Source organism: Neopsephotus bourkii, unplaced genomic scaffold (genome assembly GCF_033783945.1).
Source record: "Neopsephotus bourkii isolate Nb327-2 ecotype Australia unplaced genomic scaffold, CSIRO-AGI_Nbou_v1 NB_234, whole genome shotgun sequence".
NCBI lineage: Eukaryota > Metazoa > Chordata > Aves > Psittaciformes > Psittacidae > Neopsephotus > Neopsephotus bourkii.
In genome coordinates, this window is record NW_026900744.1 from 1,184,345 (window position 1) to 1,208,910 (window position 24,566).

Genomic DNA, 24,566 nt, shown 5'->3' on the forward strand with positions numbered 1-24,566 from the left:
GTGTCCCTCTGGCTTCCTGACCATCCAGTATCCAGATCCTGCCTCCAGAGAGAACGGTTTAATCTTTGGTAGGCTTTTGTACTCATCCGTGAGCATTTAACAACAAATACTGTATTATAGTATAAACCAGAATATTGTTAAGCACACAATTCTGTTGTACTGCATGGAATATTTTCCACAAAAGCACCGAATAATCTTAGAATAACTCAGGAATGACAAAATGTGCTGGTGAGAAAGCATGGCATGGTGAAATGGTGATGCATTTTTAAAAGACACCCACTAGCATAAAAGTCAGCGTTGGGATTGAATGCAGACAGTGGAGGAAAGGAAAGCAATCCCTGTGGCTTAGTCTGATAATCCTCTGAAAGTAAATTGGCCCTACTCTAATCAACATAGTTGTTGGAAGAAAAGTGAAATCATTTCACTTCCAAGAGAATAAATATCAGACGCCAGAAGGTGTACTTGTGTGTTTTGGTATACAGCTATTTTCAATTCAACGCTTGTCTCTTGTGCTTCTCATGCAGCCTTTTGCTGTGAAAACAAAACCCCCAATCCTGCTTTAATGAATGAAGTTCAGTTTCACCTAGCTTGCCCTGTTGTGATAGTCCAGTGCAAAATGTTACCTGCTCTGCCCTGTAGAAAGACTGTTGGAACATTCCTGTTACCCACTGGAACGCAGGACTTGCACTGCTCCCTTTCTAGGTTTGGCTGTCCAGACCCCAGACCAGGGAGATGGGGGAATGCACTCAGACACTGTCTCTCTCCCAGGAGTGTCACTTTGTTTTGAACCAGTCTTGATATAGAAATACTACTGCATTCTGTTCTAATTTTCCAGAGCCCCCTAATCTTCTTCCAGGCTCTTAATGATGTAGTTGATAATAGGATTGTTGGTATTAATTTGGAACAATAATGCCAGCTGCTTGCTTGGTGGCTATTGGCAGAGGGGTGACCTTGCAGGTCAGCTAAGCAGAACTGGAAGTGCTTTGATCTGATCTATACAGAGCTTGTCCACCCGAACAAGAGAAGCGAGTGGATTCTCTCTCCATGGGATGCTGATTCTTCTCCAAGGAGCACGGAGGACAGCATGGCAGTGGCTTTTGATGCAATCCTAGCTCGGATCAAGGATGTTTGTAAAAGAAATGGTTTGCTTATTCTCTCGGTGTTGTCAGTCACCATCGGCTGTCTTCTTGGATTCTTCCTGAGGACGAGGCGGCTTTCCCAACAGGTAAGTGTGGCACGGCAGGGTATCACTACAGAGAAAATACCACACTTATGTAACTGAAGACGTAGCAACTGGTGGAACTTCAGGGTGGACTTTTGGAGATATAAAAAGCATCTATATAGATATTTGTTAAATTTATGTCATTTCATCTGCTTGTTAATCTACATTGTTCTTTTCACACATTCTCAATACATTTGCAATGCTTCTGGTCATTAAGTTGTCTAGTCTAGCATAAACGCATTATAATGTTGCAAGCGTGGATAATAATAGTGGGTGTTTAAGCTAGATGTAATAGACATGTAGTGTCTAATATAGACTTGCTAAAAACTGGTAGTGCAATATATTGTTTGGTTTTCATATTACTTTGGTACATGTACACCTAAAGAAAACACTGGGAATATTTTTCCTCATCAGAGGTACAGATGTTTATATGATACCAATGGTATTTTGTATTAATAAATTTGAGCTCTCCCATCATTAGCAGACTGTGTTACTAAAGTCACCCAGGGATTTCTCCCCAGCACACTTCAGCTAAGCTCTTTGCAGGTGCGCATTTCTTTCTGCTATAATCAGACATGCTGGACAGAGCAGTGTGGATTGCTGAAAGCATTGCTCAAGCAAGCAAGAAATGATAGAAATCTCAGTTTAAAAATATGGCATTTAGTAAATGCAACTAAACTAAACCTATTCTATGTTCTACTGCTGGTTGCTGTCTGAAAATCTTTTGTGTCTGAGCAGTAGCTTCATACACACTGAGGAAAACACAAATGCAGAATGAAGAAATTATTTAGGGCAGCCTATTAATGGTTGTCCTCATGAGGAGGCACATTTCGTTTTCATCTGCCTTTGTAAAAGAACGCACAATGTACTGTGTTGAATTACAGCACAGCATGTAATCTAATTAATTTTTAAATGGTCTTTTAAAGCCTGCTATCTTTGCCACCTTCTACACCCAAGCTGTGGATTTTAGCAGTGTTATCTGATTCAGAGCTCTAGAAAAACTCTTGAAGACAAACAGTTTTTATCTCAAAACAATAAGCATCTCCCCATGTATTTCTAGGAAATCAGTTATTTCCAGTTTCCTGGTGAGTTGCTGATGAGGATGTTGAAAATGTTGATTCTCCCACTGGTTGTCTCAAGGTAAGTGAAGACAGTGATTGTTCCAATAGTGAAGTTTCCTAAATGAGACATGTCATCACCACTGTTTTAGTTACAACAGAATGAATGTCAATGTGTTGGAAGCATTACTGACTGAGGTACATTTATATTCACAGTGGAGCTATGAACATGTTTTTTAATTGATAGGCTCATCTCCACAATACCTCATATAGGTATTATTTGCTTCCTTACTTGTAATGGGAGAGCCTTTTCCTTCAAACTGACCTAGAAGTTAAATATATGGAATAAATAACCCACCTTATAAAAAAAACCCTCTATTAAATCTAAACAATTGAACTAATACATTATACAAATAAGATGAAAAAACACAATTTATGGTCTTATGAAGTATTGTGAGAGATGCTGTAGCATGATTAGTATTGCAAAAAACAAAACCATTCTTCAGAGAACTAATAATATATGCCTGTCTTCAACTGGCATATACTGCCACTGTTTTCTTAGTGTACTAAAGGCAGAACCTTTAATGGTGCCACTTTATTGGTAGCAGAATTGATGATCTAGAGCTTGACACTGGTGGATAGTCTCTGCAGGTGATAGGAGACATCATAAGTGAGCATAGGATATGTTTTCCTCTAATCTAGGTTTGACATGGGAATTTCAGGCTAGATGTAAGGAAGAAGGTCTTTACTGTGAGGGTGGTGAGGCGCTGGCTCAAGTTGCCTAGAGAAGCTGTGGCTGCCCTATCCTTGGGAGTGTTCAAGGCCAGGTTGGACAGAGCCTTGGGTGACGTGGTTTAGTGTGAGGTGTCCCTGCCCATGAGAGAGGATTGGAACTGGATGATCTTTAGGTCCTTTCCAAGCTAAACCATTCTATGATTCTTCCAACTGACTACAGTCACCATCAAAACACCAGTTTGATGGCCAAAAGCTCTCTCATGTGCCTAGTGCTGAGAGAAGACAGAGAGAGAGAGAGTAACAAAGCTAACTTTACATTAGCAGATTTGTTAATAAATTCTTGCAATATTTGGTGCCTCTCCTTGAAGCCTCAGTTTCTGGAACCTAATACACCAAAACCTTATCTTCATGTTCAGAAAAAAACAACATTTCTAGACCAGATCTCTGAGAGCTGCTAAAAATTAACACAACCCAGCACTAATTTTATTTTTAAATCATCTACCTTTACATCTGCCTCCTCATGGCTTTTCACAGAATGAAGCTGAGTCATGGTGCTTTGTGCCTGAAACTAACTGCATGACTGTAGGCTCATACTTAGTTCTGCCCCATGCAGCTAGAGAACATCAAGACACAACATGTTAGATTTTTTGAGAGGTGGAAGGAGAGTTTTCCAAAGAAAACAGGGATCTCACATCAGGAGGTGATGTAGTAAGGAGGGCAGAAAAAGGTTGGAGCAAAGTCACATGCCCTTCCCTAAAATGTATAGTTCTTTAGATCCTCTTGTGCTGGGCCATTAAGTGGAGTAACAGCACAGTAGGACAGCTGCAATTGACATGCCCTGTGGTAGCACTAGGTGTGTCAGGAGGGAATCTCTTGAGTTACACTGTTAGAGCTGATGGGCACCACCCTCTGAGGAAGAAAGAGAAGAAACTTTCCAGGTCTTCGAGGGGGTTAACTCTCCTTGCAAGACAATATGAATCTATCTCCCTGTATAACAAACTGTCCATTACTTGCTATTGCATAATGAAATTTCAGGGGGTTGCAAGTGAAAAATACTCCAGATGCAATTATATTCTTGTACAGTCCTTTTTTTTTTTTCTCCAACAAGAACAGTATTTCCCACATTTACATGTCACAAAATCAGTATAATAGTGCTCAATACCAATCTGTGTGCACAGTTAACCAAAATTTCTTTGTGGATTTGGAGTATTCTCATCTTGTCCTGCAGGAGCAATGGCATTTAAATTATCTTCTAAAATACTCTCTATTACTGTTTACAAAAGCCAGGGGTACAGCACCATAAGAAGAGCTCTAAATCTTCCTCTCCTAGTTGAAGTTAATGCAAGTGTTTCCTTGAACAAGAAAATTACTCATAAAGAAAAGGGAAGGTGAGAAAGAAAGGTTAAAAGAGGCCCCCAGTGCAAAATACCCTGTCTCCAAGTCCGGAGTTTATCTTGAAGGGTTGTAGCAGAAGTAAAAGGTGGCAAGTGTGTGGCTTGGGAGACTGATAATAGACTAGAAATTCTCACCCTTGTAGGTCAGTAGCACAAATCCAGCCTTAAACAGAAATGGCTTCAAATTTGTACTATCCCTCCTCTGACCTGATAGTTACTGAGTTAAAACCAGGAACTTTACAGATTGTATCCATTGAGAATGAAAAACAGAGGTCAGGTACCTTTGAATGCTGATGATTTTAAAAGCTCCTTGAATGCAGAAGAAATCAGTTGAACAACAGGAAACTCTTTCTTCAGTGTACAGTTCCTTGTTTACCAGCTCTGCTCCAGCACCTGGAAGTGCTGTATCCCTGAGCTCCTGTACCTGTTTCTGGTTGTCTCCTGTCACCTGTTTTCCCACAGAGATACCTTGGAACAGCAACCACCAACCACCAGCCTGCCAGTTTGAACCTTGCATGAGCTTTTGTTTTTGTTGTGACGTGGGTCTTCGTTAAGGACAGGGGTTGATATTATTTCATTTATCTGATTACATAAACAAATGTCATGGCATCATGCGACAACTAAAATATTTTTATTGCCACATTTTCTGCCTGAGCTTATAAGCCCTGCTTATACCTATCAGCATTCACTGTGTCTTGTGCATAGAGTTTACTCTTCTTAGTGATGAAAACAGGTACCCACATAGCAAAGGATGCCACTTCTATTAGCAACATAAAGAAAAACTGCCAGCTTGTGTCTGCCTTAGAAATATTCAGTAGTGGAGTGTTACAAGATCAAATTTTAGACCTTATAATTAGAAGATGTATTTATGCTTATTATATCCTTCAACATAGAATACTGTTTTTACTCTTGGGAATGAGAATATTAAGAGAGCTCAGAGAGAACAGGAGCCAAATCTGAATTCATAGTTACACACTTAGGCTCTTCCTGAGCTCTTAACTGCAGTTGGACGAGGGACTGTCTCCAACAAGCCTGAAAGATCAACTGCAGGAGATCTGAAGATCCCTGATTCTCTTTGGGATAGAGGCCTTGATCCTCATTTGACAACTGCAATGCAAGTAATACATATCCTTCTTACATGCAAAAGGTTTCAACACATACCTAAGATTTTCAAACAGGCACACACATATATGGCAGTGACAGAGGTGAATCTCAGTGCATCCTGCCCTTGAGTGCTCTGTTATGGCTAAAAAGCATGGGTCCAGGTCTTTAGACAGACATCTGCTGATCAGCTGGCCCAAGATGCTCGAGTTTGTTAAACCATGTTTCGTTCCACCTAATGCATCCCCCAGCGTATGGAGAGGCTCAATCTGTATGACACCCTGTGGCCAGGAGGTGGCTCTGTCTGGAAGACTGAGGAGCAACGAGTTCTAAGCGGTCCTCAGTCGTCCCAGCATTTTCCGGTAGTGCTACCTACTCAGAAAAGACTAAAATCTCTGCTCTGTTTCACTGTGGCTAATTATAATCTCACCCAGACGCACACACATATCCTTCACCCGCAGGTACTGCTTTCAGGACAAGTTAGTTGGCAGAGATACCTGTGCATCACTTTAGGTTCTCAGCTTCTTAAAGGCTTGGAAATAACCGTATCTCATGTCCTTGTGCTCCGCATGAAACAAAAAACAGGAGAGGATAAAACACTCATTTTTCCTATTAGTACCTTTTCACATTTCATAAAGGTAATGTAAACCCTCTGACCTAACCCCTGTCTGTGCCAGCAGTGCCAGGCATTGTTGCTGGCTCCAGCACAGGCCAGCCACGCCATTCCATACTGTGCCATAACTGCTGTCACCTCCTTTCTGAGCCTCTTTGTACTTGTGCCCATTCCCTGACCCATCGTCTTCATCTCAGGTAGCAGGGTTTGGACTGGTCAATTTAGTGTGGGTCAGAAACTTCATTTTCAGTAAGCATAACTGCATTGACTTGATTTTTGGGGGGAGGCTGGTACTGAGACCTAATCTGTTGTGACTTTGTACCTTGTGACTGAGGTTTTGAAGAAGCTACAAACTCCAACTGAGAAATTTACCACTGCTGAGGCATTTATAATGCGTCTTTTTGTCCTGGGTTTCTTCCTGTAGGCAGAAAGCTTACACTGAGGCATTTACCCTAGAAAGGAAGTTCAAAACTAGGAGGTTCCCGTGAGCCCACAGAGGATGAGAGCTGGCTCTCAGCTGTCTGCATGAAACCAGGTTGTTCCAAGCCCTGTCCAACCTGGCCTTCAACACTGCCAGGTAGCCACAGCTTCTCTGGGCAACCTGTGCCAGGGCCTCACCACCCTCACAGTGGTGAGATACACATAGATCATTTCTTCCCTGTATTCAGCTATGCAGTTTCACAGACCTTAAGGAACTTATTCTCCCTTTTGGAGCCTTCTATCCCTTCTGTGTAATTTGAGAGAGAAAGAAAAGTTATTAGTAAGGGCTTTCACACACATGGCGTTTCACTGCACAAGCCTTCCTTCTTCAGCAAAGCAGGCTAAAGATGGAGTCACACAGGTTTACACCAGCTGAATCTACTGAGGTTCTCTTTATCATGTGTCTAGTTATATACATATATAATGTAATAGAAAATTGCAACCTTTATTTCAGCATCCCCGTTATTTGTATGATTAAACATTTATTTGGTAACAGATACAGGGCTCAGTTTTCTAAGACAATGAGGTTGCTTGTGGGAAAGACATGTCAGGGCAGAACTGAGCTGCTTAGCTCTCGCTACAGGCTTGTTTCCACGGTGAGCATTCCCTTTAGAAAAAGCAGTTTGTTTTGGTTAAGCTTAGGATGATTATTATATTTTGTGTTTATTTACCACTGACCATTTTCTAGATCTTTAAGAAATAGTGTGTAGCAGAGACTTGATCCTTTTTCCACATGCAGAATCTGTTAAATTGTTCCCTTTATACTCAAAATTAAATAGCTGGTCTGACCTGGATTATTTTACATTATAAAGCATGTTCCTCTGAGTATGTTGTGCCTGATACAAATGTATGGTAATACATTTTTATATTTTCTTGAAAGCTTATTTAGGGTAGTAATAAATATTTGTTACTATCGGGGCTTTGTTGCTCAATTAAATACGATATGCTAAATATAGAGCTGTCTGTCTTTAAGGGGATTCCTGTCCGTAATGCCATCAGTTCTGGTAATCCCTTATCCTTCTGCTCAGATTCCTGAGTGGGTCATTCTTACTCATGCTGTTACAGCCTAGTATTTAACTGGAAACTACTCCCTTATGGTATCCTGTTCCCCATGTATCTGTTTTTCCCCCACAGCTCTCGGATTTGGGGAACAGATTGGCATTTGAATGTCCCACTAATGAAAAATATTGCTCATCCTGTCCTAATCGAATTCTGTCATTGTTGAGCTGTGCTGAAACAAATGTTACTGTGCCATACCAAATTTTGCCTGTTGGAACCCATTAGTTACATTTGAAGAGTTAACAATTGTATAAACTGTGCAAGAGGATGTGGGTGCAAACAAGCAGGTGGGAACTCAGCCCACCAGCCAAACTGGGCAGGGTAGTGGCAGATCCATGCCGGAAGCCGTATAGCCGCATTAGCGTGGCTTTGCGCCCAAGCTTGTATGCAAAGGGCTAATGTTGGCCGTATGGCTTCCGGAGCAGCCCTGGCGGCTAAGAGCATAGGCAGAGTGAGTTCCTGTCTGGAGTTGTCTCTGCAGACATAACCTAAATAACTTCAGAGCAACAGTATATTCTTTAGGAGCTCAGGGTTTGGTTAAGAAGATGCTGTGAGACAGACCATTAGCTTCAGTAAATTATGTGTGCACTGTTTTGCTTGCTGTCAGCTATAGATGGAACTGGTAATAGACCACAGACTGGAGATGATTTATCTGTTTTACTACTTAAGATTACTGTTTGTTAGGGATGAGCAATTTGTCCCAAACACTCAGGCCAGTAGTGAAATTTGCAATCTAAATCTTCTACCATGATTATAAATCTGTGCCTTACATGGTCAATATAATGCCTATTCAGACGGAAAATAGAGATCTCTAAAAGGCTATGAGATCTATCTTTTGTCTTATTTATCATTAAATTTAAACCAAAAGGACAGCCCAGATTAGTTCAAGCAATAATAGTGGGTTTATGTGAAAGGCAGGATGTGCAGTCCTGCTATTCCTAGTACTGAGAGACACTTTCTGTGTTGTCTTGACAAATTCACAAATTCACAAAATTTGCCTGAAGACTGAATGGGAAAGGATGGATAACATTCTGGTCAGTTTTGGCTTGGTCTTTCCTGCTGTATATGAATTAAACTATTCCCTCTGGTCATTCTTTTGTAAATACCAGTCACTCTGTTTTTATGCTTGTTTCAGCTGCCAAACTGGGGCATAATCAAGTGCAATCAAATTTATGTACTGTATTGTCTAGCGAGGTGTTGAGGAGCAGCTGCAAAATGATGCCTATGTCTCTCGAAGGAGCCTGCTCACAGCAGTGCTTTATAATGAACCAAAGCAGCTGTATTTTGTCGTAGAATTAAATTGCTCTTGGAAACAGAGGGCTTTTTCTTCACATTATTGGACTCTGAACTTTTCCCTCTATTTCCCCTGTATTACATTGCCAATAAGAAAACATTGACACTCAAGAACAGGTCTTCCCCAACAGAGGAGGGTAAACCTTCTGCTGGGTTAGTATGGGAAATTCTGTGGGGTACCTGAATGATAGCATAAAGCATGTGTAATGTCCCATTTCTGAGCTACCTGTCAGGTGTATCACTGTAATGTGATCACTGTAATCATAATAAAAATACACTACAACCCAGTGAGAACAAGCCGTTATCCCTTTCCTAGGATATGCAATATACATTATCTGTTGTGCAGAAAGTCAGAATAGATATAGGAGGTTTAAGGGGATGACTGGAGAGAATCTATATATTTACATTCAGAGTGAAAAAAGCAAAATTCTGCTTGGATGAAACTGGAAGGGGAGGATTACCCAAGGGTAAGAAGAATTGGTCAGAGAGCAATTTCACTTGACACCTTTATACTACTTGAAATTATCATTATTGAAATTGTCTATTTTATTGTAGAACGGATGTCAGATTACGCCAGAAGTCTTCCAAAAGATGGTTTGAGATTGCTTGAGCTTATAGAGGAAAATTTCATTCTACCTTCTTAGGAAACCTGATTAAGAATACCTCCTCCATGCTTCATCTTCTCAGAGGTTTCACTGCATCATCATCTGTAGCATGTTCTTAGCTATGTTTAGGAATATGGGGTCAAATGGTCAGATCCCATACTGTTTTCCAGCCTTTTCTTTTGTCTGTGTAACCTAGAGGCCCAAGCCGTTTCAGTGAAAAATTACATGTTGCAGAGTTATGCATGTCATAATGATAAAATTGGCCTGACTCAGTACGAATTATGTGGGCAATGTCAGCAGGGATGTAGCAATATGCAATAGAAATCTGTGGTCATGAAGTGAATGGGTTTGGAAAGCACTGAAGTGATTACAAATGGGGTAAGAGATGTTTGTGACCTGACAGAATTTTTCTGGTGTCCTCTAAGAGCTCTAAAATACTTAGTGTCTCACAAAAGAAAAAGCAGCCATGTGTGAAGATTGAGGAGCTGGCTGGATTCCCCCTGTTTCCTTAAGACAGACACATGTATGAACAGTAAACAGCTGAATAAATCTGACATTTGTTTATAATCCACATTTGTGATTCAAGTTCTTTTGCCCTTTTCTTAATCTGAAATCACTTGAAAGAACTGACAGAACAGAAAATCAAGTATTACTGAGATTCTTGGCTCTTCCCACAGATGTGAAGCTGCACATCCATATTCAACAGATAATTGGCTTTCTGTTTGCATCCTGACCTTTGAATTTAGGAAATACTTTAATTTTTTTCATCAGAACAGCTAAAGTCAACAAGCCAGTCTGAATCCTGCCTGAGCTATACTACAGTGTCTCAAATCTCCTTTATCAGTCAGTGATCAAAGGTTGCTTTCATCTGGCATTAATAGATGGATCACTGTAGCCTCATTGGGCTATTTGAAAGGAAGCAGTGGCAAGAATAACCGTTGGACATTGATCTTCACAGTGTGCTGTACAAAGTCCTGCCTTGTTAAGATTAGTACATAAAAACAGATTTCCTATTGCACACCAAGGTGTGCAGGATTTTTGCTATCTGTGTCGGTTTATCATTAACAGGTACAAGTGTTAGATAATAAGGAAAAGGAGATCTCAACATTCTGGGTAAAAAACAAAACTCTTACTGTTTTATAAAGCATTGTTTCAGAAACAATATCAGAAAGCTGCATGTTATGATGTACTAAGAATGTAGATTTGGTTTCTTTTGTAGATGTCAATTTCTCTTCCAGCAGCTTAGCTGTAAAATTAAACACAATCACTGCAACCAGTGTATTGCAGACAGCGAGATTTTCTAACATACTGCTTGTTGTTTGAAGATCAAGAGCCAGATTTTCCATCATTCCTGACACCTTCCAGCTATTTTATGCAGTGAAATAGCTATATACTGAGGCTCTGAAAAGTTAATTCACATTTCGCGTGCTATTTATGACTCATAATCTAACCATAGAGAAACTGCTGCAACAGCCCTATTTGTAGAGCAGCTGTCTCTTTTTGGATTTGGGGTTTTTCTGAGTGTAGACATTTCATTTGCATTAAGATATCTAAACTTGAAAAATTCTGTTTGCTAATACTTGATTTTCAAAGGAGATGAACCTTAGTAGCTTAGAGCTTCAGAAGGATTCTCGGCTTCTCATCTCCATTGAAAATCAGGTTGTAATACTGTGAAACTTTTAATAATACATGACGTTGGGGATCATTCCACTGACTACAGGTGATCATGACAGTTCCTTGATTGTGTTCAGAGCAGCAGAAGCCTGTTACTACACCAGCAGACTATAAAACTGCTGGAGTCTGAATACAATTCACAGAGAGCTGAGGTGCCATTTGTTGCCTGTCTGGACTGTACACAAACATACACGTAAAGACTGTTCATCTAAACAAATGGGCCACCCTGCTGCAAGTGCCAGATCCAGCTTAGTTCAGGGTGTGAGCATAGATTATTGCAGGATTTTATCCTGTGCTTAGACAAATGGTGTCACGCACATGAGAGGCCCTAGCATCACTTAAAAGTGGGTGAATGGGACTGGAAGTTTAGATTGGCACCAGCTTCCAACCAAGATGCTACTTGATTGTAATATGTATACAGGTACAGGTCAACAGATGTGCTAACTACCTGTCTGCACACGTATGGGTAGGAGGCATTTTTTCCTGTGCAGTGAGATATGACATCTAGAGATGAAAAAAACAAAACTTCAACATATCCCTGTTAAGTAAGGGCAGACCACACAGGGGGAAGCAGAGACATGGACAGGTTACAGTCCTCCCACCAGTACCACTGTCACTCCAGCATGTGAGGAGAGCAGCAGGATTCTTTATCTCCGCCATGGCAGTGTTTTGTTCTGTAGGTACTCTGTCATGTTAGAGCAAAAGAATATCCTGGAAAGACATATTCTGCTGAGATAATTTTAACTGCACTGGGGACTAAGAGCAAAATCAAGCATCAAACTACAGAAAGAGCCAGAGGAAGTTTCTTCTCTCTCTCATTACTGTAAAGAATCTGTTGCAGACTGTTCCTCCATAAATATTACCTCCATAGAAGTGAAGCAGCCTGTTGTGAAAGCACAGGTAGATGGGCATGGATGAGGAAAAGTCTGCTGGTAGACTGCAATGCAGACATCATTTCAGGCGTATCTTTCTTCCCTGTAAATTCTCTTTAAAGAAACTGCCTTCATTTCTGTTTCCTTGTTTGTAAATTGGAGATAGTGCCTTCCTCTGTGGTAGCAGGTTATATTAGTAAAGCATTTTAAGATGATTAAATGGCTTGTGGAAATGGAGTTTATTACTATGTTGAAACTTGAAGGCACTGACCTTGACAAAGAGGTGACAGCCTGCCTGCATGATCAAGCAGCATTAGTGAAGCCAGCAATTCACTTTTGTGATGCTCAACTGTAATATCATCTCTAATGTCGCTGTTAGAGGAGCTTCCCAGCCTCACTGTGAGAACTTGCTTAGAAAGGTCTTTTCTATGGCATGCCATTACAAAATGAGAATGCAAGGGAGGGTACAGAATGAATGAAAACCAACATGATTCTAGGAACAACTGTTGGTGGTTAATACTTGACCATTGCTTCTTGACAGGATTAATGTCTTTCTAATCACACTAATCCCTTCCGATAACTTTATCCATAATCCATCTATTTCAAAGCAACATCCAGATGGCTTCTGATGGAGAGAAAGACAAAATAAACATGCAGAATGCGGTCTTAGCAGCAGCTTCTTGTATTTTCCCTTTCTGGGGATATAGGTTTTGATCTTGAAACAGGTCAAAATATGCACTTTTATCAGAGAGCAACAGAAATAAACTAGAGCATTGCAGAGAAGATAGAAAGTTCTATTTTTTCTTTATGTATCAAGTACTTCATAAGTACTGAGATGCTCATCAGTGACAGGCAGAACAAGCCTAGAGGTGCTCATAAGGGTTTAGCTACTTGTTTGCATGGGACTAATTTGATTTGCAAGATATTGAAAGAATTCCCTTCCTCATTACTTCAAAATGGCTATAGTAGTTTGGGGGGATTTATGCAGATTTCTCTTAAAGCAGATATGAAATTCACGAGTTTCATTGGTTTGTACTATTACCAATATTTTAAACAACCTAGTAACTGACTTAACATTTTCAATAAGTCACATATAATAATAATTCCTGGAGTTGCTGAAGTCTTTCTCTTGCCTTCTAGTTTCCCCTTGAAAGCTTAATCTAGGTTTCATTGGATCCTGGCTTTACTCTTCACTTTCCTTCCTCAACAAGGACTCCAGAAAGAAATAATTTATCCTAACCTTTCATAAACCACATGGAAACTGTCCCCAGAAAGGAAACAAACTTTAATCAGGCCATCCTAGACAAAATAAAGTAGCTAGGATTTTTAGTTTACTAACACTCAGCAATGAAACAATCTAAGTCATAGTGAAATTACCGGCTTAAATATCTGCCCAACTAAAATGCTGCGGATAAATAAATCTGTTTTATTACTTACCATATCCAGCTTTAGATCAAAATGCTCCTATTTGGTTTACTGGCTTTCTGACTTTCTTTCTGCTGTAAAAATGTGGCTTGATAATTCAGAGAAGAGACAAGACAGACTTAGCTACATCAAAACAACTTATTCCACAGCAAACAAAGCAGAGCAGATTTCAAATTACCTAAGTCCCAGTAAAAGAGCCAGATATCTTTTCCATGTTAAGAATACAAAGCTGAACCTTAGAAAGATATTGTGGAGCACTGGGTTTTTATTGTGTACAGATCCTCAGGTTATCAAAACACAGCTTTGAAGACGCTTGAAAGCCGCAGGCATATAAGGGCCATGCGACAGATCATTACATAGATACAGAGCAGTTGTTACATTTTTGGAGGCTATTCTTCAAATCATGTATAGTCTCTGAGAATATACAATCGCATCCAAGATAAACAAAATGAAGCAGACTGTTCTAGACAGAAGAAAGAAACATGTGGGAGATATAGGTCACGGGGCTACTTAGTTTATTATGGTGTCTGTTATTATATCCAGAACCCGACATTTCAGAGCAAGGTGCAAGAAACCTCTTAAATCATAGGGAGCTGGAGATTTCACTTGGATCCTACACTACAAAATTTAAGATCTCATCCAAAAGTTCTTATATAATCCATATTTAGGAAGCCTTAGAATTGAGATAATTTTTTTTCCTATACAAATGAAGAAATGGTCCTTGAACACGAAATTACACTTTTGTGGATTTTCTTCCCCCCAAACTGATTAAATGAACGAGAGGCACTGTAATGATTCAGAAAAGCGCAGATTGTTTTTCGTTGTCTTAATCCTGTTTTGTCCATTTGAACATCAGAACTTGTCATGGAAACTGTGCATGAATCTTATGTGTGGAAGCTATTTAGCTACACAGTAAGTTGAATTCTTTTAAGCTATGAATCAAATATCTGTCCTGTTACTTCAAGCCTAACCAGATTCTGAGTCTTGACAAGAGTTGAAGGTGCACTGGTTTCCATTCCATTGTGCTTCATGAGAGTCTAGCAGTGGATGGCATGGGAACAGCTTTGATGAAGCTTGGGAAACTATTGGGAGGTTTTTATGTGCCTGAGAATATCTGATGAGAAATAGATTTAAAGGGGAAACCTAAACATAATACAGTGATCTTAAGTTAAACCATCTGGAAGCTTATTCCTCCTGGCTTCCCTATTCCCTAGGAAATAAGGAAAGTGCTGGGGTCACCATCCCTGGAAGTGTTCACACACTGTGTAGACGAGGCCCTCAGTGCCAGGGGTTAGTGGTGGCCTTGGCAGTGCTGGGGTAAGGATTGGACTTGATGATCTTAAAGGTATTTTCCAACCTGGTTGATTCTATGATTTCTTGGCATGCTTTGGCTACATTATGTGAATGTTAGAGCTCTAGACATCAACAGAGAGGGACTCCTGTGATGTACTGTGATATACTTCATACAATAACTATGATAATCAATATGTCTCTTAATTTTTATGTCTCCTGCCGTGCTCCCTCTGGCATCAAACATACAAAGTCAAATGAAAAATAGTTAATGAGAGATTACTGTGTCCTATTCGAGTTAAAATATTAAAGGCATTTCTTTCTGAAAATGATTCTTAGCAATTACTTAAAATTATATGACCAACCTTACTCCACAGCTTTTGGAGAATTGCTTCCAGTGGTCCCTTCTAAGTATTGTAAGCCATGAAATACACAGGGCTTTTCTGAACCGAAACCTTTGTTCATGCTTCTGTCACACCATTTACCCCTGTTGCACCTCCATAGTTAATTACTTTTGAGGACTTTCTCATCACAGCATGAACCAAGCATGACTTTATCTGGTGACAGGATAATCTCATTACAGATGATGATCTTGTTAATGAATATCCCCAAGACAGAGCAATCTCATTATTAGCCCCCTCAGGATTTGTCACCTAAGAGCCAAGGTATGATTAGATTCTAGCTGCACATCCTCCTCCCAGATCCTAAATGTCCCAACACCTTGAGGCTGAGGTAGCATTCCCCAAAGGCACATGTACCACTGGACATACTTGATTAGGATTTTGTCCCTAAGTACTTCTGGACATACTTCTCAGGTGAACAATCAAGACAGTTCAAGTGCCATAGCACTTGCAGGGCTCATCTGTCTGTTGTTCTGTAGAACACACACAGTACAGTAGCATCAAGGACAACAGAAGCAGTGTGGTTTTACCATACTGACAGTGGCCTCAGGGCAGTACAAGGAAGAAAAGTGTGTTACCTGTCTCCTCAGTAGTGCCCTCTCCACTCTGCGTGGTGTCCCATCTAAAGTTACAGATCTGCTGGTCAGTGGTCAGGCGTTGATACCACTGGTGTCTGTTTCCCTGCATAATATGTCCCTGAAGAACACTGAAAATGATTACCATGAGAAACATCCAGCTAGTTAAAAATCAACCCCATTCTTATTTTCCCTTGTATTTTCTGGAAGGTCGGGGGGGGGGGGGTGGAACAGTGCTGAAGTCTGGTACAATATAGACTGGTATATATATATATATAGACTGGTACAATATAGACTGCTGAAGTCTGGTACAATATGGACATCAATGAGCTGTTGAACTGGCTCAGTGGCTTGTGAAACCTCAGCTGTGAGAATGAGCAGGGGACTGGAGCACCTCCTATATGAAGATTGGCTGATAAAGTCGGGGCTGTTCAGCCTGGAGAAGAGAAGGCTGCGTGGAGACCTCATAGCAGCCTTCCAGTATCTGAAGGGGGCCTATAGGGATGCTGGGGAGCGACTCCTCATTAGGGACTGTAGTGATAGGACAAGGGGTAATGGGTCAAAACTTAAACAGGGTAAGTTTAGATTGGATATAAGGAGGAAATTCTTTCCTGTTAGGCTGGTGAGGCACTGGAATGGGTTGTCCAGGGAGGTTGTGAATGCTCCATCCCTGGCAGTGTTCAAGGCCAGGTTGCAGGAGGCCTTGGGTGATATGGTTTAGAGCAAGGTGTCCCTGCCCATGGGCAGGGGGGTTGGAACTTGATGATCTTAAGGCCCTTTCCAACCCTAACTATTCTATGATTCTATGATTCTAAGAGTTCAGTCCTAGAAATCCAATAACAACATAGAAATTGTTTTACAGAAAACAAACACATTAATTTGAGATAAATGTATTTAACTCAACTGCTTTATTAAACTAAATGGGTTAGAATATTTACTTTTCTGGAAGTATTGTTGCTGCTACTGGTTTTTTAACATGTAGTGCTGTGTTTGTACATGGTGCTTTACAGACACATAGAAAGGTGTGATTTTTACCAAATACAATGATAAAAGAGAGGGAAAAGCAATGGTTATTAATGTGAGAGTTACAGAGATGTTGATTTTCAAAATGATCCATATTACAACGCAGCCAATATTTCCTCTTGCTCCTACAGAGTTAACAAAACCCATGCTAGATGAGAGATTGGCAATGCAGAAAAGCAGTACATTTTCTTAATTAATCTAGTGCATAGCAGGAACCTGAGCACTAAATCCCACCCATTTGATTTCATTAAATCTACTATAAAGGTTAAGCTGCACTTTAGCATTGGCTCTAGACAACCTCACTCAGCAGAGGGAGGTCAAGGGATCTTATTCAAGGAGGTGCAGCTTAGTAAATGACTGTTTATGAGGGAAGGCATGATAAATTGTTCTGATGAGAAAGCTGGACAGTGGGCACGCTAAACAGTAAATGTGGTCTTATTTTACTTGCAGTTTTACTGAGATGTATGAATCTATGATTCTATACTTTGAAGAGTTCACAGAGAATTATTCAAAGCTAAATCTCAATTTCAAGCCCCAAGCAATGCTGCTGCCACTGGGAACTCAAATCCCATCCTCAGGTCACTTGGAAACAGCATCAGGGCTTATGTCAGAGCAGCTGGAGCAAGTTTAGGGACCAAACTATGCATGGCCTAATCTGCCTATAAAAGAGGGTGAGTGGGATCTAAAGCACTTGGTGGAGAGTTGTATAGCTTGGTAGTGGTGAGCTATACAAGCAAGAGCATGAACACTGGTCATCCTCTGGCAGCGGTGGGTAAGGAGAGAAAGAGGAAAGAAAAAGCTGAAGTGACCATAGCGTTTTCTCTGTTCCCCTCCTGCCATGAAGGAGTTTCCTCTACATGCCATACACTGTCTCCATTGTGACTGGAGGCCCACTGAATCACTGTCTGCTCCCCAATGTATCCCCTGGTAAAGCAAAACTATGTTGTGCTTTGTACTGGTTTAGAAAGAAAAAAAGTTATAATTTTAGGTTGAAAAAAGTCCTATGTCCCACTTAGGTTTTTTGTTTCAATATTGTGATCCTGCCTCACACAGAAAGTTGTGAGTGGGTGACCAAATATCCTTCAGAGGTCCCTTCAAACCTGAACTATTCTATGGTTCTGTAAAATGATGTGTTGAGCTTTATACCTAAGTTTTTATGACTGATTATTGCCATTGCTCCTGTGAACTGAGCTGTCAGATGCGTAGGTTATGTAAAACTGTTCTTTCAACTTCAGGGAACAGTTGGTAGGGCTCAGTCCCCATGTGTTCAGTCTGAGCTTGCAGGTTCCTTTGAGGAACCAGGATCTCATGTGGCAATTCGGAAACATTGCTTTAGACACAGAGGCTACAGCTTTAGTGTTACTGCAAGCTTCTAAAAACTGTTGTGGGCAATCCTAACAGAAGCAGGTAAACTGCCATAATTAGGAAATTAGGTTTTCAGCTGCATTAATGTTATGCAAATGATACTATGTATGTTGTGCTTGTTTTCTTTCCACAGCTTAATGTCTGGGCTAGCAGCCCTGGATGCCAAGACTTCCAGTCGGTTAGGCATCATAACCGTCACTTACTACCTGTGGACAACATTTGTGGCTGTGATTGTGGGAATAATTATGGTCTCCATTATTCATCCTGGTGGAGCAGCACAGAAGGAGAGCACTGAAGAGGGCGGAAAGCCCATCATGAGCTCTGCAGATGCACTGCTTGACTTAATCCGGTAACTGCATTCATTCTTTCTGCTTTCAGAAGGTAGCATTTTGTACAGACCTGTATGAGGAACTGTGGCCTGAGGATAAATTCTGAACCTAAGGATGCACAGTTTGCTAAAATTGAAAAAAAGTGAATTTCAGAAGATTATTTTCAAGTTATCAGACGTTTATGCTGGCTGTTTCTAGTAAAATTTAAACGAATGGCCACCAAATGTATCAAAAGTACTCACAACATTGGGGTCAGGGTTTTTTTACCCCTGCAGAATTACATGGAGCCTGCGTACCTCACCATCAAATCTAATATTAAGGTCAAGAGATTATTAAAGTGTAATGCTAATTCGAATAAGGGCAGACAGTTGTAATAGGCAAAACCATATATATAAGGGCTGAAATCCACATTTTTCAGGAAATACGCAAAAATGCTGTTACAGCTGCTCATAGCAGCTCTCAGATAAAGGACACAGTCTACTGTTATGCTTTTTTTTTGCTATATTATTTGTTCTGCTCTGTGGCTTTTCCTTGTTTATTTTACTTTATTTGGCAGAAGGCAAGGTTGTTCTTTTAGACCAGCATTAGAACACTGACGGTGTTTTGATAGCCGTGCCTGAGTATTCCTCTTTGTCTCAACATTTCAAGTGCTAATAGGATTACTTTTCTGACTGAATGTAGTATGTGCCTCAGATTTGTTTTGCTCATGCAGAAAGACCAAGTTTTGCCTTTGGTTGGTAGTACCTCAAGTTGGTGATCTCATACAATATTGGTGTTTGATGTATTAAAATACATTGCATAATTTGCCTTCCAAAACCCCAAATTCCTGACACTGACAGTGTCAGCACACAAAGTACTTTGAGTTCCTGGGACCTCAGTTCAGAAGGAACTGGGTTGGAAAGCTTATAAAACTCTCTTTTTCCTCCTCCTTAAGTTGCACTTATCCAGGCCATCTGAAACCTGCATCATTTTCTGTTTTGTCAGTGTCTTACTGAGAATGGGCCGCATGATGTTAGTCATGGAGCAGCAGCTGAGAGTGCTCCCTTTTGTAGCGTTCCACAAAATCACCATCTTCCTCTGCAATGAAAAGATGCCCACTTCATGGCATCTGTATCTCCCCAGTGACTTTGCCATGGTGTATGTGCAGTGGAATTAATGTATATGTGTTTGTGACATAATGTGAAATCACATTATTCTGGTTTTGCTGCATAAAGGACTATAATTCCTACAGCAAGAGGAAGAAATTGAGCAAGTTATTGGAGCTTGGAATCCCTTAGTACAACAGAGTAGCATGAGGAGTAAAAGGGAGTATAAGAAAACTATAATCTTAATTATTATCTTCATAATAATGAAGTGGCAGTGCCTGGAAACCCTTTAAGAAAAGCTGAGCTGTTTCTAAGGCCTCAGACAAATAAAGGCACAGTGGGACATACGGTGCAATGTTACATACAAACTCTGGAAAAAGTCTCCCTCACCATAGGTTCCCATTCCCTTCCTTACACCAGCTCTGTTGCTTTTTGAGACCTGGAGTAAGCTAGTTCATGGAGATGAGTCAGATGAAAAGTAATTTGGGCATGCAAAACCTGAATTCAGGTCTATAGTATGAAGTTTGCATAAAACAGCCAAATGTCTGTATGACTGGAACCTGATTGCTGAGTTAGTATCTCCTCTCTTGACCTCTCTCTGGCTAGTCCCTGTACACCACAGATTTAATGGTGAGACTTGGGAACACTTTATCCTGCTGAGCCTCATTGCAGGTAAAATACTATGTCCTGACCTACACATTTTCAAGTATCATCTACAATATCATCTCCTGCAAACACTTACCTGAGCAAATTATAGCAGTTTACATGAATATTTCAGGTATGCATGTTTCCAGGTGTGCTTTCAGCCTGCAAAACCTTAAAGTCTTCTCTGGTTTGGGCAGGTGTCAACAATGACAAGCCGACAAGCTGCTCTCATTACCCAAGCTTTAAAAGAGAGACTAAAACTGACTCTCCTTTTGCTGTGCTCAGCAGCAGTCACAGCTGTGCAATCTTTCTGCCTCGAGTGCACAGACTGATGGTTTTTATTCCTCCACTACAGAAATAACCACATTTACTAAATAAATAAATAAGAATAACACAACTGTGGGGAATGGGCTTTCAGCCTAGGCAAACACTACGGGTGAAATCCTGGCTCTGCTGAAGTCAATTGCAGAACTCCTAAATATCTGTGTGGAAGTCTGGATTAAATGTAATGATGTATCTGCTGGTTTGAGCTAGAAAAGCTGATCCTTTAGCTCAATGATAAATCACTTCCATTCACAGCTGGAGACCATCTTTTTCAGCCCAGATTGGCTTATCTTCTCAATTCATTAATTTCCTCTCAATTTATCAATTGCATGTGTGCACAGTTTACACAGGAAACATCTGGTGTTCTGCACATGAAGAATGCTAAATGCACAAGTGGAGAGATGATATATGTGACACAACTGAGGGGTTTACTTCAAACGTGTGAATCTTGGCATGGTGACACATATTCACCCTCACTGATTTCAGATTTGCAGCCACTTTGTAATGATGAAATACCTTGCTATTTCTTGTGATGTTATATATGCATAGTCATGTCTGGAATTTTTGGCAGGGAGGATGTTGCTAGAAATTGAATTTCTTGAATTTTAGGTAAAGGATTTTGCTGTTAGAAGTGGTTTTAATCAGAAATTAAAGAGTTGACTGAATAAAAGAAACCAAGAACTACTGCAGAGCCTCATGGTCATCCCAACCACCTGCAACATTAATCAATAATCACATTATCATTCTGCATTATTGTCCAGATGGTGCTTCCCCTGTTTATTTGTCTGTTATGCAAAAAACCCAGCAATAAAGCCTCCAGTGTATATGATTTGATTAGGACATGAGTGACACTGTACTGCATTATTCTCAAATGGCTCTAAACCTCACAGCAATCAGGAAATAAACAGACTCATCAACATACTGAATTTCATGCCTCAAAAACTGTATCCATTTGTTGCCACGCTAACGAGCCATATTTGAAAGGCTTCCTTTCTAGAAGGAACCCCAAGAGATTGGGGACGAGATCCGTGGATGTGAATCTGTCCCTACTGATTTCCTCCTGGATTCAATCTGGACAGAGAGGCCACTGAATGCAGAATGACAGAAGTGGCTTCAACATTCAAATAGGCTTTATAACTAAACTCTTTAGTGCTGCTTTGGCCTTAAATGTGTGAGATTTTGCTTCAATCTGATTCATCTTTAAACCAAATACATCTCTTGCTGTCTGTGGAAGATACCCATTTAAATAGGTAGCTCACCCTAAGCAGGACTCTGCGCTGCGTAACTTGCCCCTCTCTATCTGCAGTATGCCAGGATCCAGACTATGGCCAAGTAATTCAGAAGGCAGCTGTGAGTCTGAAGCTCTGCAGAAGATGCTGTTCCGATGGTGCTTCTCCCCTCAGCTGCCATTTTATTGCTACGTAAAGACACATGTACAAATTTGCCTTAATTATATCCAAGGTTTTTGGTGAAATCACTGCAAGGCTCATGAAAGTGTATTTTCTTCCATTAAAACTATAAATCCGCAGGCTAAGGATCATCTTATTCTCTTTAACACAGCTGGTGCTTTATGAATTTTAATGGATTTATTCTCCTGATGTGCAGTACTTGTGTGGGGTTGGCAAGGACCATTTTCCTTTCTTACAACTCAAGAATCAAGACATATAGAAACAAAATTACCTCTCTGAGGATTGTTCAGATAAATCTGTGCTGCCAGAGGAAATATTCCCAGTTTATACAAGACCTAGTGGGGGTCTTGTTCTAGGAATGTGGCTTTTGGGACACATCAATGAAAGTAATAGCAATGAATCAACACACATCTTTACCTTCTTTTTCCTATGTGAATTCTTAATTTGTACTATATCCCCCAAAATAAGAGTGATTTTTAGTAGCTTTTTATGAGTCAAAAAATAAAGAAAGGCAAGTTACCGATGCTGAAAATAACTCAGACTTTGAGTGTTTTAGTCAAAAGGACAAAAAAGGGTTTACTTACAGGAATAATGTTCAGTTTAAAGCAAAGGATTTGTTTAATTCTGCCACATATACTCACCTGACAAGCAGAACAGAAAAAGTCTATAATTTGGTGATGAACATTTGTAAAACAGGATACATGATTCAGGACCCCGCTGTTAATGTTACTAGTTAATATATCTACCACATTCTGTTGCCATTATCAAACTACCATTGATTTAGACAGGTGAACCCTGCTGCAGTTTAAATTATGCCACTTGCATTTGTCACCAAGGAAAACAAAATTTGGCTTGTGAGATAACAATAAAAAAGTAAACACCATAAATATTTACATGAGGAAGTAAATCCCAGCCAAAATGGGGGTTCCCCCTCCTCTTTTATGTAAGTCTGACTGTATGTGTAAATCTGGGCACCAGCAAGTACAGGGTTCACACACTTCTTCAGTTTTCCTCAAGTTTAACCAGACAGCATGACATCCCAGGCTTATCCCATTCAAAAGCTCCAAATAAAACAATTCAGTGAATAGAGCCAGGATCAAATCATGCCTTAAACCATGACACAGAAATGTGTACATTTCTGAAGTTTACTGGAAGGATAAGTCAGAGCATTTTATCACTGAATATTCCAGATTGCATCTAATTTAATAGGAGGTACCAGGGAGCTCAATCTGTCTTAACAGAGGGCTGGGGGTGGGGGGGAAGGTATAACATTAACAGAAGAGGATATAAACAGTAGAGAGGATTTATGTTTTCATGGGAATCCTGAGATCTTTCAAAAATGATTTCCATTCCCTCTTTTCAAGTTATATTCTACTTTATTGAAATTGTGTTGGAAATAGGGCAGGAGAAACCAAATATCTGCTGTAGTTTGGAGAACATCCAGGCTGGGCAGAACCAGAAATCACACTTTAAAGTTTACAGCTGAACACTGAGTTGTATATACGTGCAATAAGATATTTAAGAGTGCATTAAATGATTTTGGGTTTAAACTATGAAGAAGTCTTCTCGTAACTTTCCCCTCCATCCATGGATTTTTTGCCAAAAGCCCCTGTGTGCTATGATAGAAATATTTATCTGTCACCCTATAGCAAACTACTATTTTTACTCCTTTCTGATTGCCAGTTTTCTTTTATCTCACAAATCCAGCCTGGTGCCAGCACGGTTCTGCTCTGTATGTGGCCAAATGTTCACTTCTGGTTAAGCAGTTCGAGCTGCATAAAAGCCCGATCCTCAAGTATTTACAAAGGATTCTGGAGCCTCTAAATGTGTGGTTCCTATTTGGCACAAAAGGAAACCAACATGGAAAAAAGATAATACCCTGATGAAAACAATGTTGGGGAGACAGGATTATGGAGCAGTTTCTGCTCCCTCATCAAGAGGCCTTAGTCACAGAGGGGGAGGTGAAAGAGGGGCAGGAGTTAAAACTGCATTAGGAAAGCTTAAACCCTGAAGGAGAAAAATTGTCCGTGCTCCTGACAATTGGCCTGGACATCTTCCAGTGTAAATGTACATTTTTAGTGAAACAACCTTGCCTTGCTGGAACCGTAGTGGAAATGCATTGGGCCTGTCATGTTACCTTTCATATCCTTCAGCCTTTTCAAGATTCATATAAAGATGCGATGTACTTGTGCTTCCACTCCAAAGGATGATTTTCTCAGAGAGCCACAGCCCTGTTGGGGCTGTGTCAGGACCTTTTCTTTCAGTAGAAGCAGGATAAAGAAGTTCACCCTCCAGATCCCTTCCTGGAACTCCCAAGACCATGCAACATTGTTGCCCTCGGGACAGATAAAAAGTCCATGTTTGACAAAATTATTCCATAAGATGAGTTCTGCTCTCATCTGCAAAAAAAAGACAAGACGAAATGGCTTAGAGCCGATTAGTGACTTTTGCATTCTATTAGTATCTTTTATCACAGTAATGAGTTTTTAAATGCCTCATTAATTCTGCAAAAGCCTTTCTTTAGTGCTTTTAGCAGGAGGTAGAAAGATTGATATTGAGAAACGAGATGAGGCACTGGAGGTGACCACT

General features: G+C 40.3%; 1 protein-coding gene across 1 annotated transcript in view; it reads left to right on the forward strand.

Moving 5' to 3' along the window:
* The first annotated feature begins 291 nt into the window (after nucleotides 1–291).
* SLC1A7 (solute carrier family 1 member 7) overlaps nucleotides 292–24,566 on the forward strand; it is a 59,734-nt gene continuing 35,459 nt past the window's right edge. The window contains exons 1-3 of the mRNA XM_061344792.1: nucleotides 292–1,225; nucleotides 2,283–2,362; nucleotides 18,319–18,534. Coding sequence (XP_061200776.1) covers nucleotides 1,085–1,225; nucleotides 2,283–2,362; nucleotides 18,319–18,534 — 437 coding nt within the window. The 5' untranslated portion in view covers nucleotides 292–1,084. The remainder of the gene's footprint in view (nucleotides 1,226–2,282; nucleotides 2,363–18,318; nucleotides 18,535–24,566) is intronic.